The following is a 16,777-nucleotide window of genomic DNA, read 5'->3' as shown; positions in this document are numbered from 1 at the left end:
ACATATATATATGTATACGAATATATAAAACTTGTTTGCTAACAAATAAGTTTATGTAAACAATTTCGAATCGTCCTTTTAATTACATATTTAATATGATTTATAATACATTCATTTAATATTACATCTACATATGTATGCTTGTCTGTAACAGTGTTTATTAAAATCCGTCATTAAACCACATAATAATAATAACTATTATAATTAATATTATTATCTACTATATACACTTTGATAAACACAGTCCTAATATTCAATGAAATATATTATTTCACATATGAGTAAACATGAAGATATCAAACATTTAATTTTACATGACAATGCGCATAACATAGTTCTAAATGTCACAATCATTATCACATGTATATCTTTAATGGCAATAAACAATGCGATGAAAAAATATTCACTATGAAAATTAGTTTAACTAGTTAAAAAAACTGTATAAAAATGATTGATGCAAATTAAAAAAATTTCAAGGTCAATTTTAATAATTATAACGTAATTAAGTACATTTACTAAAATTAAGAAATATTAATTGCAATAAAATAATGGTCCATACACGTCTTATTATATGTGAAACTGGGTGTATCACATATTTGCATGTTCTGCCTTTCAATATGATAAAATTTACAAATAATAAATGTTTTTTATTCATAATCTTTGAAAAAGTATTAAAATGAAAATTCTGTATAAAAGTCAGTTCTAAATATAACTAAAAAAATTGTACAATTATGTAATCACAATAAAAACAAATATCAATGTATTTTGAGGCGCAATATGTAATATTAAACTCGGAAGCTAGGAAAATTCTAAAAAATTCGATACGTATCGTAAGATTCACGATAGTTTTAAAAAATAAGCATGAATGATAATAACTGTATCGAGATAAATTTGTTATTTAATTAATATTTGACGTAATATAGATAGCAAAATAATAGTATGAAAGCAATTATATACCTGTATTATACTTAATATAATTACTACTGAAACTTTTCATTCTAGTGCTTTTTGTCATTTAGCGCTGAGCTTAAATCGTTATAAAATATTATTTTGTTGTTGTTGCTGTTGTTGTAACACAATATTTACCTGTAGAGTACTACTGATTGCTTTAACAACTTAAGTGCAATATATTGAAACTGCAATCTTTTTATATTTTTATATTCGTGTGTATATGCAAAAAATATGTTCATAAGTTCAAATATAATAAGATTTTTCGCATGTAGATTAATTACAATAGAACATATTTTGAAAGAATATCAGAAATAATCAATTAGTTTACAAATTAACATAATTTGTTACGAAAATAATATCAAAGCTCAAAGTCATATCTGATCTGATGAGAGTAACGAAGCCTCTTTTATGCTTTTTAAAATGTCGACATTTGGTGATATTTGGTGCTAATGATAATTACTTTGGCCTCAAATTACTGATAGAAGTAGGTAATGTGAAATGTGTTGACGCTGAAAGAGTTGTTGTAGTGCATGCAGGGACCGGTATATCGCCCATAGTTGTAACATTCGTTTCACTTTTATAACGAATGTTAGTGTATTCCCGACCTAGATGAAGAGATTTCTGTAAAAGCAATAGTAAATTAGAATTCAATTTGTAAGTAAAGGTCAAGAAATAATTAAATAATTACCTGTTCTGCTTGCATTCGTTGAGATACAGTTTCAATGTAGTGTAGTACAGCAAGATAAACAAATTTATATTGCGCTTCTGTTTGAACCATTCCTGATCTCTGTGAACGTACTCTTTGAATAGTTCTCTGAATATCAATTTCACAATCCAATCCTTCAAACAGAATGTCCACAAAATATTTAAACGTATGTTATATAAAGTATGCATTGAAAATAAAAATAAACATAATTTAAATATTATTACCGTGACGCTTGATTTGATCAAGAATCATATCAATAACAATAAATGTTCCAGTTCTACCAATTCCAGCACTACAATGTACAAGAATTGGTCCTATACTTGCTACACTTTGACCGTTTGAAGTAAGAGAAGCAGCAATTGATTCTTGTCTTGCATTAACGTCGTGAAGGAAATTTAATACACATCCAGGATCTGATGGAACACCATGATCGGGCCACGCCTAAAAAGTTAGTGCAACTGATATAATTAATTTCATTATTTAAAATATAAGTGAAGAACCATTGCAAATAATAATGAAGTACTTGAAAGTGATAGTGGTAAATTCTTCTAGACTCTGTGAAACATGGCTTGCTTCCATGCAATAAAAATTCTCGTAATGTATAATCTGCCGTTGAAGTACGAGACAAAGCACGAACTTTCCATTCACCTCCGTATTCTGTAATTTCACCTTCCTCTGGCCAGTATCGAGCACATTTATTCTACAAAGAAATAAAATATATACGTACATACAATTTTAAAATACAATTCTGGTATTTATCTTTAAAAGACATACTTTTCCTCGCTCCATTTCTTTTGTGGTCATAACTATTACTCGTGTATTTTCTTGATACACCATGTGCCAAAAATCGTGTATTGTGTTTGGAAGACAACCTTGTGTTGCTATGTAACATTTATTAAAAGATCCACTATCTCCCCCAGCATTAATACCACTAGTTTGACTATCTCCTTCCTCATTCTGTAAATTTTTTAACATGTACATATAATATCGAATGTTAGTTTTTCCTTCAAATACAAGTAAATTTAATCCGAACCTTACCCTAATATAATTGGCATTAATATAATCAGCTCCAGGAATACTTGGATCAACATCTTTTAAACGCACTCTTGTATGATCAACTGTAAAATAATTACTCGACAATTATTTTAACTAATTTATTATCGATAAGATAATTGGTTATATATATAAAAAATCTTACATGGTAAAATATTTTTATATCGATTCTTTGCTCGATTTTCAGGACGTAAACCTTCTTTTCTAGAAAATAAGTGACGACATTCCAACTGTTGTAATGATTCAAATTCTTCCCAGAAACCAGCTTTTCCTTTACCACGCCCTGTTCCACCTTCATTGCTACCTGTAGCTCCATTCCATAGCCATCCGTTTGAACAACCATTTTCCTTATGTAATTGTCTCACTCTGCTTTCAATACCGCTTGCATTTATGCGAGTGGCATTGAAAGGTTGTCTTCAAAATAAGAGATAAATATATTATATTGTGACGTATAAGACACATATATTACGAAGTGAAGATGACGTACTAACCGTAAATGAACAACACTTCCACTTGTTTCAACCATTGGATTACGTTTATAATGTTCTATTAAATCACTTAGACTATCAAATTTATCACCTCCTCCAACATCATATTTATTATCCTGCAATATTTGTTACCTTATAGTAGCAATGAATCGTGTATGATAGTTGTAACTTGTGGTATACATACATCAAAAATTTATTATGAATATGTAATATGAAATACAAAATGAAATTAACCTGAGATCGTATTATAACATGTGTAACACGATCATCTGTGCGTACAGATAGTACAAAGTCACCAGGTTTACTCTGGGATTCACGAACCAGAAAAGATCCATTTTTACCTCGCTCCAGCATTAAACGTTCTGCTTCTTTAGCTGATAAATGGCCATGGAACCACCTTACCCATATTTTACTATTAACACATACCATGCTATATGCGTGCATTTGAAGTAACAATAACAAGAAATTCTTCCAATGCATAACAGAGCTTATTATAATGTTTATTATGAAAATACTAAATGTATATTGTACTTTGGTTAAAGAAATACCTTTCAGTTGTTGGATCTGCACAATTTAATGGATATTTTAATTCGATAACTTCTCCATTTTTTTCGCGTAACTGCCCTCCATTTTCCATATAAAATTGTACAAGTTCTGACAAGGTTGCAAACTTTTCACCACCATAAAGATCATAGAAGTCTCCTGTATTTTGTATTTTAATATGAGTTACCTCACCATTTCTCCTAAAAATAACATAAATATGTCACAAAAATGATTTATTTGAAGATAATATGATATATGTATACATACCTTACAGACAATGTGAAATCACCGGGATTAGATGAACTTGGACGTGCCAAAAATGAACTATCATAACCTCGTTCCATTAATAAGCGCTCTGCTTCTAAACCCGATATGTTCGGATGAAACCATCTGTAATAAACATTTTTACATTCATATTGTACAAACTCTGTTATTTATATAACATGCAACAGGAATATAAGAAGGTAGCTTAGAATTTGTATTTCAAAGTTGTAGTAAACTTACTGCATTATTAATTATCAATGTTTTATTTCAAGAGAATATAATTTATTAAAATTTTCACTATTTTTATTACTTTATTAAATAAATTATTATATTCATACAATAATTTCATAAACAAAACCACATTTTTATTCCATTTTTTATCAGTTTAATAATTATATTACAAATATAACTGAAACTGTACAAGCATAGTTACAAATTTCGTTTCAAATAAATAATACACATATATTATTTAGATATGTACTGAAATTTAAAAGTACTGTATCCGTCTTAGATATGCAGTAAACGACGGTGTTAACTTATTTAAGTCTGCATACCTTATTTCTGATTGTTTGAGTATAATCCGCGGTTAACACTGATAAATAAGTAGGCCTATTCAATGATTGTCCATGAATTATGATAATTACATATTTTTTATGCAAGTATAAAAACGTGCCTCACCTGCGAGATGCCATGTCGTAATTCCAACTATGACCAGCTGGTTATTAATAATTCATAACGCTTCATCGATATTCGTACTTATAATTCGCCACTGTAATTGCTTTTAGCTTAATGCTAACTACACATCGTCACAGTCTTTGACACATTCACTTTACCTAAAACAAAAAAAACTGAAACCATTGAAAGATTATACCATAGATTTTTAGTTTTAGAGTGGACACTTTCAAAGTAAACAGATAACCAAACTTAATGTCGGTTTCATAGAATTATAGTTACATTGTGAATTTAAATTCACGATTTGATTCGTTATATATATATATATATATATATATATTTATAATAAATACATTTGAGCCATCTACCGTTATTATGTTACGATAATTGCATGGTAATAAACTGAATCAAATCAAGCTTAAATCCAACGGGTCTCTGGGATTCTCCCACTCTGTCTCTTCCCCTCAAATAGGTTATGAAAAAGAAAAAAAAAAAAACACGATGGTCCTCTATGATAGACAAGGTATTCATACATACATCATACTTATAGAGGAGAGTTCACTTTTTTTTTTTCATAACCTTTTTTGATAACCTATTTGAGGGGAAGAAGCACAGAGTGGGAGAATTCCAGAGGTATGTATATATACAATATGTAAGTACTACTTTACACTTGCATACGCATTTAATTTCGTTACTTATGATAGATTGCGCTGTATTCACTCTTCTTTCCAAACATCAACATCACTATACGATAAAAAATAAATGAATCTTCACGGGAAGCACCTTAATCCAGGTAAGTATGTATTTACTTACATACAAGGGACACAAACGAGTAAATACGACAGGGACGAGCATCGCGGTCAAAGTCAGTATTGGGCGTCCATGTTTAAGGCGATGTCAACCAGCATTTCAGTACCATAGAAACGCAGACAGCGTGGGGGATGTTCTTTAGCTTCGGGCTACTCCGGGCGCTGCTCTTGGAAGGGTTTATCTTGAGTAATTGATACGGCTAATTGCAAATTCTGCCGGCTGTGAAATATCAGTACGCTTTATGTTGGCATTATAGTATGTTAGTTTTCATGTATATTAATTTATTAAAAATTATTGAGTACTTATAAATATATTTTGCTTAGATAGATGTAGGTTTTCCAGACGAAGATGGGTCAGCATGTTTCAAGAACTGATTTTGAATGGGTTTATACCGAAGAACCGCACGCATCACGTCGTAAAATAATTTTAGGTATGAATGTAAAATGTAGTATATGCATCAAATATTATAATTTGTTTAATTCATCTGTATCGTTGATGCTTTTCCTCAACAATTGTCAACAAAATATTGTTAAAAATGTTAATAATATCGATTGCTGTTGTCATATGTATAAAAAACTTAGTTAATATTTATTGTTATGCGCTTACATTTATCCAAAATTTTAGTCCAGTACCTATTTTATAATATATTTTTGTTTCAGAAAAATATCCCCAAATAAAAAAACTATTTGGATATGATCCAAATTTCAAATGGATAGTTACAGGAATGGTTTTAACTCAATTCATATCTCTTTTTTTTATCAAAGATTTAAGCTATCCATTATTATTCCTCGTGGCATATTGTTTTGGAGGTATAATTAACCACTCCCTTATGCTAGGTATGTAATTTAGAATATCATATTGGTTATTATTAAGACTAACATACAGAGAAAGTCTGTGTGTTCTCATAACAGATTATTTATACAAAGGCTTGAATAATCTTATCAAACTATCGTAATATTTTATGATTATAATGTCATTTCAAGAGCAATGAATCATTAATCTTATCTGTTATATTCACTATAATCATCAAATACTCCAATTTATTTATGATATATGATGTATTAATAAAAATATCCTTTTATATTATATTTTAGCAATACATGAAATAGCACATAATCTTGCTTTTGGACATTCTAGACCAATGGCCAATAGATTATTTGGATATTTTGCTAATTTACCTATAGGTATACCAGTTTCTGTTAGTTTCAAAAAATATCATCTTATACACCATCGTGTAAGTAAAAATATTAAATGAAATAATAATAAATGATGTTGATAGATTCAATAATTATAATATATAAATTGTAGTATCAAGGAGATGAGAAATTAGATACTGATTTACCAACTTTATTAGAAGCAAAATTATTTTGTACAACATTTGGAAAATTTTGTTGGATAGGTTTACAACCATTTTTTTATGCATTTCGACCTCTTGTCGTTTATCCTATGCCACCCACATTATTAGAATATATAAATTTGATTATACAACTTACATTTGATGGATTGTTATGGTACTTTTTAGGTGAGTTTTTAACAGATGAACAATTGAATTAAATAATGCGATAATATAAATGTGTGCAGTAATAATAAATGGATGATTTATTTAATTCTATAGGTGGAAAAGTCTTAGTTTATTTGCTTACTGGGTCAGCAATGGCTATGGGGCTACATCCTGTAGCTGGCCACTTTATATCAGAACATTATATGTATAAGAAAGGTTTTGAAACATATAGTTATTATGGTCCATTAAATTGGATTACATTTAATGTTGGGTACCACAATGAACATCATGATTTTCCTGCTGTACCTGGTTCAAGATTACCAGAGGCAAGTTCAGTTCCATTCTAGAGTTTTATTTCTTGGGAACTATACCAAATATAGTTGTTTTTACTTAAGGTTTTGTTATTTGTATATGAAAAATGAATATTATAAAAATATTTTATGCTTCTCGTAGGTAAAACGAATAGCCCCTGAATTCTATGATAATTTACCACAACATAATTCATGGGTTTCAGTCTTATATGATTTTGTTATGGATCCTGATATAGGCCCATATGCAAGAATAAAGCGAAAACATAAAGGACTTGCTTCATAAAACTTAGAAAATTTAATTTTTTGCTTTTGTAGAAATAATATAATGTTTAGTATCTGATACTTAACATTATTGGTATATTGAATACATAGAATATTATTAATTTATTTCATTATATTCAGTATGAATCAATAAAATTTGTTTGTCTTTTGTCAATAGTAATAACAAAAAACAAGTTTGAAATATAATATACACATTATATTAATATTTGTTGACATTTATAGTATATTATGGTAAAGTATAATGGTTTATGTACAATTGTGTTTATAAAATTAATTCTATGTACCTGCTAAATTATCACAATGTTTAAAGTGTAAGTGGAAGATGCTAAATTAGTAAAAAAATGTTCCATTCCACGATTGATTATAAATAATTTAAATGTAATGAAATGTAATAAAGAGAAAGTGAATATTTAGATATAATGATACTCGATTGAAGGTGTTAGTATAATATTTTTTAAACATGTTCGTATACAGAGAAAACAGCTTTCATAATTTTGTAATCTAGTCATAATGGAATAAATTTTCTATTACAAACACTAATGTTTGAATTCAATACAAATATTTGTTCTAGTTTTAGTCAGGTATGAATTATTTATTGAACTTCTTATTGAAATAAATTGTTTTCAAAAATCAACAGTTTTTAAGAATCTAAAAATCAAAATATATCATCTGAATGTTATAAATTTGTGTTAAATTGTTTGTATTATAATAACATTAAATTAAATGCTTGTATGTACAGTAATGATATACAAGCTTTCAGTGAGTGAAAATTATACATTTCTGCCTACCATCTTTACATATTTTAAGAATCCTATTCATTGTTAATAGCAGTTCATATGTGCATACATACATATGTATATATATAATAGTATTTTTCAAGGCTGAATATTACAAACAGTACCTTAAAATTTTTCACTCACTCAGATTTTGGTCTTTATCTAATCATACTTTTGTATCTATATCAATCTATATAACTTTTGAGCTTGAAAATTGGCTATTTTAAACGCGTAGTAACTCAATTCGTTTTGTTTCATAGTAATAAAAAAAAAAAAAAACGAAAAATGGTATCTATTCATTGTATAGGTGATTTCTATTTTAAAGAAAATGCTAACAAAAATTACTCATACTGATTAATTTTTTGGAAGAATTACATTCGATAAAGTTATCATAACTGATGAAGTAACATTTTTGTATGATTAATTTTTTATTAATGCAATTGAAATCGCGAAGTATACGAAGATGCCCGCGTGTATTCTTTAAATAGTAATTGTATAGCGGTGATGCGCAAAGCATGTGTAAGATGTAACATTGTTTGTGTTCAACAAAAAGCTAATTGATATTTCATGTTTTTTCATAAATATTGGTACTCGTAATGTTGATGACTAATAAAAAGGAAGTACCGACAGCAAAGTACAATTTAGGCTACTTTTTATAAAATGGTTTCTTCTGGTAAAGAAAGTTTTGTTTGCATGCCTACGCTCCGTCTAAAATATCTGCAATGGTACATCGATCTGATAATGAAAAAAATAATGTGTACGTGAATAGTATAATTTTGCACACATGTATATCTGTAATACAGCAAGTAGAATGGGAAAGCAAAACGGATCGTGTTGGTGGTTTGTAAAAGCCGTGAAATGGATACCAGTTATTTTCATCTTGACGATTGTCTTATGGTCATATTATGCTTATGTGGTGCAGTTATGTTTTTGTAAGTGTTCTATAAGACGATTCCCTTTTAATAATTGGGATAACACTTCTGTATTTGAATGAAATTATGTTTATTTTATAAAAATATTTAAATTACTATGTTGACAATTTAAAGTTGATATATTACGTACATATACTAATATTCTTTTTAATCTTTTTTCTATTTAGATACAGTAGATAATTATGTTCAAAAAGGTATGTATATATATAGTTACTATCATATACAAAAAAGTATATTATATCAATAATATATCATTAACTCAATGATATTTCTCTGTTAACAGTATTCTACTTGTTTTTCTATCATGTTCTATTTTTCTTATTCTTATGGTCTTATTGGCAAACTGTATTTACAGACTTGATAGAAATACCAACTAAGGTAAGATTTATTCTTTACGGTAATTATTATAGCACAGATACATATTAAATTAATAATGTGATATCTTGAATAGTTTAGAATACCAGATGTAGAAATGGAGAAATTTCAGCAGGCTGAAACTGAAGAGGTACAGAGACAAATCTTAGAAAGATTTGCACAAGATCTTCCAATCACAAATCGCACTATAAAAGGAGGTATTAATAAATATTATATAATAATGTATATATTACACATACACGTACACGTAAAATACGTATATACATTTGTATAATGTTTTTTTAGTAATACGTTTTTGTGAAAAATGTCAGTTAATTAAACCAGATCGAGCACATCATTGCAGTGTGTGTAGTACATGTGTTTTAAAAATGGATCACCATTGTCCATGGGTAAACAATTGTGTAGGTTTTCACAACTATAAATTTTTCATGCTGTTCCTGGCATATGCTCTTCTGTATTGTATATTTATAACTGCTACATCTTTACAATACTTTATACGCTTTTGGAAAGTAAGTATTATTTTTTATTAAGTACTTCTCTTATCTATACTAATATATAATTTGTTACAAAATCATTTTGTGGAATATACTCTTACTCAAATGTGTTACAATTATAAATGATTGTTATTGAATTAAAAAAAGTAAATGTATGATTTTTATAGGGAAATTCAAATTTCTATGTATTGTTTTTTATGCCGTTCTTTTCTGAAAATAATATAAATTTTATTTTGTAGGGGGAGTTGGATGGAATGGGTAGATTTCATCTACTTTTCTTATTCTTTGTGGCATTGATGTTTGCTGTTAGTTTAAATTCTCTTTTCTTTTATCACTGTTACCTTGTTTTACACAACAGGTCTACATTAGGTAATTAAAAAAGATGCATGCCCTTCCATAATTTTTTAAATATTGTTTGTAGTGTAATATCTGTTATTATCTGCACTGTACTGTGTAATGTTTTTAGAGGCATTCACACCACCCATGTTTCGTACAGGGAAGGATAAAGATGGTTTTAGTCTTGGAAAATACAATAATTTCCAAGAAGTATTTGGTGATAATCCTAAACTATGGTTCCTTCCCATTTTTACTAGGTAGGTTTATCAATATAATTAAGATATTTTAGTTCTTTAATTCGTAAAACTTCAAATTTTAATGATGTAATGAAACTTATAAGACTGTGAACCATTTGCACAATATATGAGCATAAAGGATTTTGGTATTAATATTACAATTATTTAAGCATTTATAATTCATGCTTATTCATTATGTAAAGAAGCACGTTTACGTTAATGTATTATACTACGTGTATAACGTAGCAGAAATTATTTTAAATTAATAATTATCATTGTCATTTATTCAACAAATTAGTTATCCATATCGTTATATGTATAGAGAATAGTTCTTAGAGACATAAAAGCATTTTAACTTACAGTGCTTTCTATTATATTATACATATTTTTCTTACAATGTATATATTTTAAATTAAGTGGACATAATAGTATAACTTTGTAAGACAACTGGCTTATAGATAGAACATAAAGTGAAGAAAATGGTAAAATTGAACAAAGTCTATGTATACAAATTATATAAACTGCCTTAAAAATCAGTCACATAAATCCGTTTTCTATTCCATCGAGGATCAAATATTTAAACAACTTCTTATATTATTTCAATGCTTACAAATGTTGTTATATGATTACAAAATTTATTAGTAATATGTATTGAGGATTCGTATGTTTTTTTTAACATTTCAATTAATTGTACTACATATATAAACGTAATAGTAATTGTATTACCGTTAAGTCGCGATGGGTGCATTAAATGTGTTCTAGTCTTGGAAACGGTGTCACCTATCCGGTACGTGCGCAACATCAAGGCACACCCAATACTTACGACTCCATGGGCAGTACTCGAAACAGGTCAGCATTATAGAAGTCTACAGTGCCAAAATATAATAGCTATACATATATAAACTTTACTATGGAACTCCTTAGTGTTATTGATTAAAAGGCAGTTAATATTTAATAACATTGATTAATCGGTTATCTCATTCAAAAAGGATTTAAATAAATTAAGAAAAAACATTTTCTTCATATTGCTTTATTTAAGTTCATTGTATTTAGTTTTTACATAGATTTCTTTTTGTTTAAAAAAATTATGATTTCTCATTTATTTTATACAGAGTTCCAAAGTAATAATAGTCTGTATACATTGCTTCTTAATGCATGCAACTATTTTATTTCTGCTTTTATTTAGGAATTACTGTTATGAGAGTTCATTGATTTACTACTGATATTAACATCTTCATTTTTAATAACATAATGTCGGTCGAGTTATTACTCAAATACTAAATTTACTTCATTTTTTAATTAATTATTGTTACACGTGTTTCATAATTTATTAAAATATGTTCGTATGTAATGTTGAATTTTAATAGGTAGACTAATCTTTTGTAACATTTACGGCCATTGTTATTCCTATCATAACTCAATCTACCATTTTATTTCATATGATGTTTGTTAAACATTGTGTTAAAGTTATTCGGTATTATTATTTATCATAAAATTAAGTAAGATTAAATTTATATCTTGTATTTAATCTACAGATAATCATTAATTGAGGTGGACTTTGAAATAGGTATTAGCTTCATTTTAAGCTGATTTAAAAATGCATGTTCCTTTCGTAGATGCATTATATTCTATATTGATACATGATTATATTTATTGCTAGTACGAATTTTTTACAATTTTGAAAAGTATTGTGCATCTGGTTCTTACAGATTAATATTTATTTAATTATAAGAGGAAGTGTAACTATAATTAATATTATAGTGTTGCTATTAATTGTTAAAAATTAAAATTATGTATCAGAATTAAATATGTATAAAAATCTGTATACTAAAAAGTAAAATTCACTTTCAGTATAATATTTGTTAGAAAAACTGTGTTCAATAAATTAAGAAAAGGGAAAGTTAAATTTTAATCTTGAAACACTTTGTAGTTTATACAAATTTGTTAAAATTAGGTAGTTACACTACCTCTAGGTGTGAATGGGATTACATCAAGTAGAAGGTAGGGTGTGGGTTACAGTTTTGGAGATGGGGTAAACTTTCCTGAACGGCTGTGCGATGAAGACACACATACTCTATTGGGACCTACTACCCAACAGTGGGGTGATGAGACCGAGCTTGATTCTCCACCTCCTTATGGGTCACAATCAGGTATTGTGTAGTCTGAATCTCTGTGTTGAGACAGTGCATTAACCCATATGCATTGTTCAAATACACAATATTTCTGATACAAAACTCATATTAGCCATAATTACTACATGTATTATGTTTATAAAGAAAATGTTATTCAGTTATTTGAATCATTTTATATATTAATATGAATACATATTTTAATCATCTTTTCTCTCACAAATAAGTTTACTATTATTATCTTATCAAAGAGCAGCAAGTGTATTTAAATACTGTAGTATTTAAAATGTTATTTTATATTAAGTATTACGTATAGGAATTGATTTAGTGAATTAATAGTATCAATTGTAAACTCTTTACTTTTTTTATTTTTTTTAAATTCAATATATATACAGTATATAATATTAAAATAGATAAATATTAATATTATTATATAACTTACACATAGTTTTCAAGAATGAATTAATCTATAAACTTATAAAACATTTAAATATTTAACTTTGCTAATATAAAGTAAACTGTTAAGTGAAACGAAATTTTAGTATTTCATGAAAATATATATTAATTTTATGAAAGTATAAGTTAACAAAGAGTTTACCAATACATTCTTATTTTATGTAATTATTATATGCATTTTATAGCTTTTTGTACAAAAATTTAATCATTAATAGAACAGTCAAAATATAAAATGTTTAAAAATAAGTACTTATGTAGTTAATAGGGAACATTTTTTCATGATAATTAGTACAAACATACAAATTTATACAGTAAATAAGATGATTAGAAAACTATGCTTAAAAAAATTATATAAAAGTTATATAAATTGTACAATACTTTTATGTACAATTAATTGTTACATTCCTTATTTATGTATTTGCTGATTTGCAGGATACATAATAAATACTATGTATGAAATATATATAAAATTTTATCATCTATTATTAAATAAAAAAGCTGTAATAAAACGAGAAGAATAAATTGGTAACGTTCAAATATTCTATGTGTTTGCAATGAGTGTAAATATTTTAGGTATCATCAACTTTTAACCTATTGTTTCCATTTTATTGAAGCTGTTCATTGCATGAATAGAGAATTATGTTTATATTTAAATATGCATGTTCCACTACAGATTAATATACATATATTTATTACAAAATTAATGAATAACTAAAAAGCTTAAACTTTATCTTTAAGTGTTGATTTTGTGATTAAAAATTTTATTTCTTTTTTTCTTTTTTACACACATCTAATAAATTGTATTTTTATTAATCTGTTATTGTACTTACAGTTTTCAGATTACACTGCATTAACTTAATTAATTCATTGCATTTGATAGTGATAGAAAGAAAAGTAATTTGTTCTTAAGATTAATAAAAAGGAATTTAAATTGATGTATGTAAGATGTTTTTATTAGTATCTATTTATAAATTTGTATTATGTTTTATACATAATATATTTAATTTTTTGTAATGTACATATCTTTTAAATAATAAACTGTACAATTATTTTTAGAAGCTTTCAGATATAAGTCATGTCCTAAACTAACAAGATGTTAGGAGATAACAGTATCAATATTTTTCCATATTCCTGCTGAAACAATGGCATGTTCATTCTACTGGACATGGCTTACAATCTATAGCATCTAAGAAATAATAAATGAGAAATACTGAGCCTCAAGAAGTTTCAGATTTATTTGAATGTAAAACGTATAACGCGTGCATATTGATGCATTTATTTAATGCAATATTTAGGTTGAGTTTTTGACTACAGGTCCACCTTTGATCAAATGACTTTGGTAGAAGAAGCTACAATTTTGGCTCTTGGCACTGGGTAATAATGAATTGTACATTTGACATTTTGATGTTTAATCAGAAATAACATGTTTGTTTTCTAAAATTTTGCAGTACTAATAAATTTTCTGTTTCTAAAATGAAAATAGAATTGAATTTTATAGAATTAGTGTAAAAAGTTGTGTATTTATAAACGTCGTTAATGTATTATATTCATTGCTATTCATAATTTATTTATTAATCGTTTTAATATTTATTTTGAAATATTTCTATTTCTATTTTGTATAACATCACTTTATAGTATAAGATTTATTACAGGAATATATTAGAAGACAAATTATGAATACCATTTTAATTAGGCATACAGAATCGGAATAGTATGGCAAACTTGAGTTTTGTATTGCATGTTTAATTTTTGTTCGTTTGTTTATTTACAGAAATTAACAATTATTGCAGTTTTATACAGAGAAGGTGCTAAGTTGTTACTTAAATCATGTATCATAATATTTTAGTTTTTAAATATTTGTGTTTATACTATCAGTCCCTGTATATTTGATTAAATATTTCTTTTTTTGTTTTAAATATTTTACAGCACTGCTGTGATAGGGTCAACTGCTGATGCTAACCAGCCACTGGTGGAAGCAACTGAACTTGTTTAAGATACCATTTTCCACTTGTGTTGTATGCCTTTGACAAATGTTTAGCGGTAACAGATTTTCATTTCAAAATGTTTATGTAAATCCTTTGTGTTTGTCATTTTTAATTTAATTATGTAATTTTAGAGAAAATTGGTAAGAAATATTTCATTGTCTTTACTAATGACTCGCAAATTAAGTACATTTCACTAAAGAAGTTTTATTGATTGCTATTTTTGTTCTATTTAGTAAAATAATTTTATGTACAGATACAAAGGATTAATACTAAGATCATATACATTACATTGGAATCTTCATTTTTTGTTTTTTCATGTACATATTATATGATTTAAAAAAAAAATTAGCAGCAAATGTATGTAGGATAAGTTGCACAAAATTTTTAACGTTTCATGTATATATAATATTATTGGTAGTGTAGCTATTGTTATGTATGATAGCATATATAATTGGTGTTACAATTTATAATGGCATAGTTTATAAATAACAAGTTGCTGATTAAAATTTCTGTCACCAAAATGTAGAGCATGAACAAATAATTTGATGATAAATGTAAATTTTCATAGTTAAAAAACGTTACTATTACAAATTTAATGATAGTATAAAATTTTACTTTGAAGGAATAATGAACTGTTGCACAGGTAATAGTGTAAGGGGCTACCCAAAGTCCCATTTCTCAACTATCTGTGGTTATAACATATTGCTTGTTTTCATTGATTTTAAGATTTCAAGCTTTGTTCTTTGTAGATTTGGAAACTACTCTGTGCTAACTTTGAGATGTGCTATTAAATAGAAAAATAATATCTATAGTTTTTTTCAAATAAAAAACATTACAGAATAAATAATAGATCAATATAATTATTAAAGTAGTGGAACAGCAAATTTTTTTATTTTGTATAAAATGTTGGTTCACAATATCTGCTGTAAAATACAAAACATATCAGATTTCATCCTATATGTATATGTTCTTGAAGTCAAGAAACTATAATATAATATAACATAATCATTAATTATTGTAGTAAAAATGTATGGTTTCTTTATACATTCATGTTATTTTTTCACTATAATAATTTCCTTTTTTTTTCTTTTTTAATAATGTAACGAACACGTTGTTCACTAATTGTTATAAATGTATTTCACTTGATTATTAAGTTACAAGTAAACATATTTTGTACTTAACATTTTTGCAGCTATTTTTATTAATATAAAATGAATAATTTTGAAACAGTGGTATGTTTGGAAATCAATACAGTATGCATTTTGTAATTAACAAATCTCATATCTATGTAACTGAAATAAGTTTATAGGTTTTTGTAGCATTTCCGTCTCGTATTTATATTGCTGACCATAGTATTACTATTGATTGTCATATTAAAAGAAATACATTGCACTATTCAATTTAAGAAAAAAAAGAAAATGTATTTAAAGAAATTTTGTTCATTTTCGTTTTATTATATAATAATATGATATGAAAT

At 26.8% G+C, this 16,777-nt stretch overlaps 3 protein-coding genes across 24 annotated transcripts; 2 read left to right on the top strand and 1 right to left on the bottom strand.

Annotated features, from left to right (window-relative positions):
- Positions 1-73: 73 nt before the first annotated feature.
- LOC114875774 (tyrosine-protein phosphatase corkscrew) lies at positions 74-5,568 on the bottom strand. 8 transcript variants are annotated; one of them, XM_046290127.1, is made up of 13 exons: positions 4,684-4,838; positions 4,560-4,597; positions 4,009-4,131; positions 3,747-3,941; positions 3,433-3,610; positions 3,202-3,314; positions 2,856-3,124; positions 2,696-2,775; positions 2,432-2,614; positions 2,181-2,357; positions 1,882-2,098; positions 1,640-1,791; positions 74-1,572 (listed from the first exon to the last, which is right to left on the bottom strand). In XM_046290127.1, the coding sequence occupies exons 3-13, from the start codon at positions 4,083-4,085 to the stop codon at positions 1,408-1,410; spliced, it is 1,806 nt and encodes a 601-aa protein (XP_046146083.1). In that variant the 5' UTR covers positions 4,086-4,131; positions 4,560-4,597; positions 4,684-4,838; the 3' UTR covers positions 74-1,407. The 8 variants fall into 8 exon arrangements, with proteins under 8 accessions (XP_046146083.1, XP_029042287.1, XP_029042288.1 ...); XM_029186454.2 differs by lacking the exon at positions 4,560-4,597 and adding an exon at positions 5,491-5,568 and having other exon boundaries at positions 2,432-2,775; positions 3,433-3,595; XM_029186455.2 differs by lacking the exon at positions 4,560-4,597 and adding an exon at positions 5,373-5,470 and having other exon boundaries at positions 2,432-2,775; positions 3,433-3,595.
- LOC114875777 (sphingolipid delta(4)-desaturase DES1) lies at positions 5,207-8,121 on the top strand. 8 transcript variants are annotated; one of them, XM_029186471.2, is made up of 8 exons: positions 5,207-5,310; positions 5,382-5,470; positions 5,815-5,917; positions 6,147-6,323; positions 6,582-6,721; positions 6,796-7,009; positions 7,103-7,314; positions 7,442-8,121. In XM_029186471.2, exons 3-8 carry the CDS (start codon positions 5,836-5,838, stop codon positions 7,580-7,582), a joined length of 966 nt encoding a protein of 321 aa, XP_029042304.1. In that variant the 5' UTR covers positions 5,207-5,310; positions 5,382-5,470; positions 5,815-5,835; the 3' UTR covers positions 7,583-8,121. The 8 variants fall into 8 exon arrangements, with proteins under 8 accessions (XP_029042304.1, XP_029042303.1, XP_029042297.1 ...); XM_029186470.2 differs by having other exon boundaries at positions 5,811-5,917; XM_029186464.2 differs by lacking the exons at positions 5,207-5,310; positions 5,382-5,470 and adding an exon at positions 5,559-5,742 and having other exon boundaries at positions 5,811-5,917.
- Positions 8,122-8,485: 364 nt separating this feature from the next.
- On the top strand, positions 8,486-16,621 carry LOC114875816 (palmitoyltransferase ZDHHC2). Of its 8 annotated transcripts, XM_029186535.2 has the most exons (11): positions 8,486-9,289; positions 9,457-9,483; positions 9,573-9,667; positions 9,741-9,861; positions 9,950-10,173; positions 10,398-10,527; positions 10,625-10,751; positions 11,493-11,579; positions 12,750-12,880; positions 14,630-14,689; positions 15,242-16,621. In XM_029186535.2, exons 1-10 carry the CDS (start codon positions 9,142-9,144, stop codon positions 14,647-14,649), a joined length of 1,110 nt encoding a protein of 369 aa, XP_029042368.1. In that variant the 5' UTR covers positions 8,486-9,141; the 3' UTR covers positions 14,650-14,689; positions 15,242-16,621. The 8 variants fall into 8 exon arrangements, with proteins under 8 accessions (XP_029042368.1, XP_029042372.1, XP_029042369.1 ...); XM_029186539.2 differs by lacking the exon at positions 11,493-11,579; XM_029186536.2 differs by lacking the exon at positions 14,630-14,689.
- Positions 16,622-16,777: the final 156 nt, after the last annotated feature.

Source organism: Osmia bicornis, chromosome 2 (genome assembly GCF_907164935.1).
Source record: "Osmia bicornis bicornis chromosome 2, iOsmBic2.1, whole genome shotgun sequence".
NCBI lineage: Eukaryota > Metazoa > Arthropoda > Insecta > Hymenoptera > Megachilidae > Osmia > Osmia bicornis.
Note: the sequence above shows the minus strand (reverse complement) of the source record. Positions and strands in the feature narration are given on the sequence as shown.

What these genes read in the sequence shown, in the direction of transcription:
- LOC114875774 (XM_029186454.2), bottom strand. An exon ending in GGAAGTGTTGTTCATTTACG is followed by an intron (nt 3,125 to 3,201) that starts GTTAGTACGTCA and finishes CTTATTTTGAAG; the next exon opens with ACAACCTTTCAATGCCACTC. An exon ending in TTTACCACTATCACTTTCAA is followed by an intron (nt 2,099 to 2,180) that starts GTACTTCATTAT and finishes CTAACTTTTTAG; the next exon opens with GCGTGGCCCGATCATGGTGT.
- LOC114875777 (XM_029186471.2), top strand. Translation starts at nt 5,836, where the DNA reads ATGGGTCAGCATGTTTCAAGAACTGATTTTGAATGGGTTTATACCGAA. An exon ending in TAACCACTCCCTTATGCTAG is followed by an intron (nt 6,324 to 6,581) that starts GTATGTAATTTA and finishes ATTATATTTTAG; the next exon opens with CAATACATGAAATAGCACAT. An exon ending in CTGGTTCAAGATTACCAGAG is followed by an intron (nt 7,315 to 7,441) that starts GCAAGTTCAGTT and finishes TGCTTCTCGTAG; the next exon opens with GTAAAACGAATAGCCCCTGA.
- LOC114875816 (XM_029186535.2), top strand. Translation starts at nt 9,142, where the DNA reads ATGTATATCTGTAATACAGCAAGTAGAATGGGAAAGCAAAACGGATCG. An exon ending in ACACAACAGGTCTACATTAG is followed by an intron (nt 10,528 to 10,624) that starts GTAATTAAAAAA and finishes TAATGTTTTTAG; the next exon opens with AGGCATTCACACCACCCATG. An exon ending in TCCTTATGGGTCACAATCAG is followed by an intron (nt 12,881 to 14,629) that starts GTATTGTGTAGT and finishes TTTTGACTACAG; the next exon opens with GTCCACCTTTGATCAAATGA.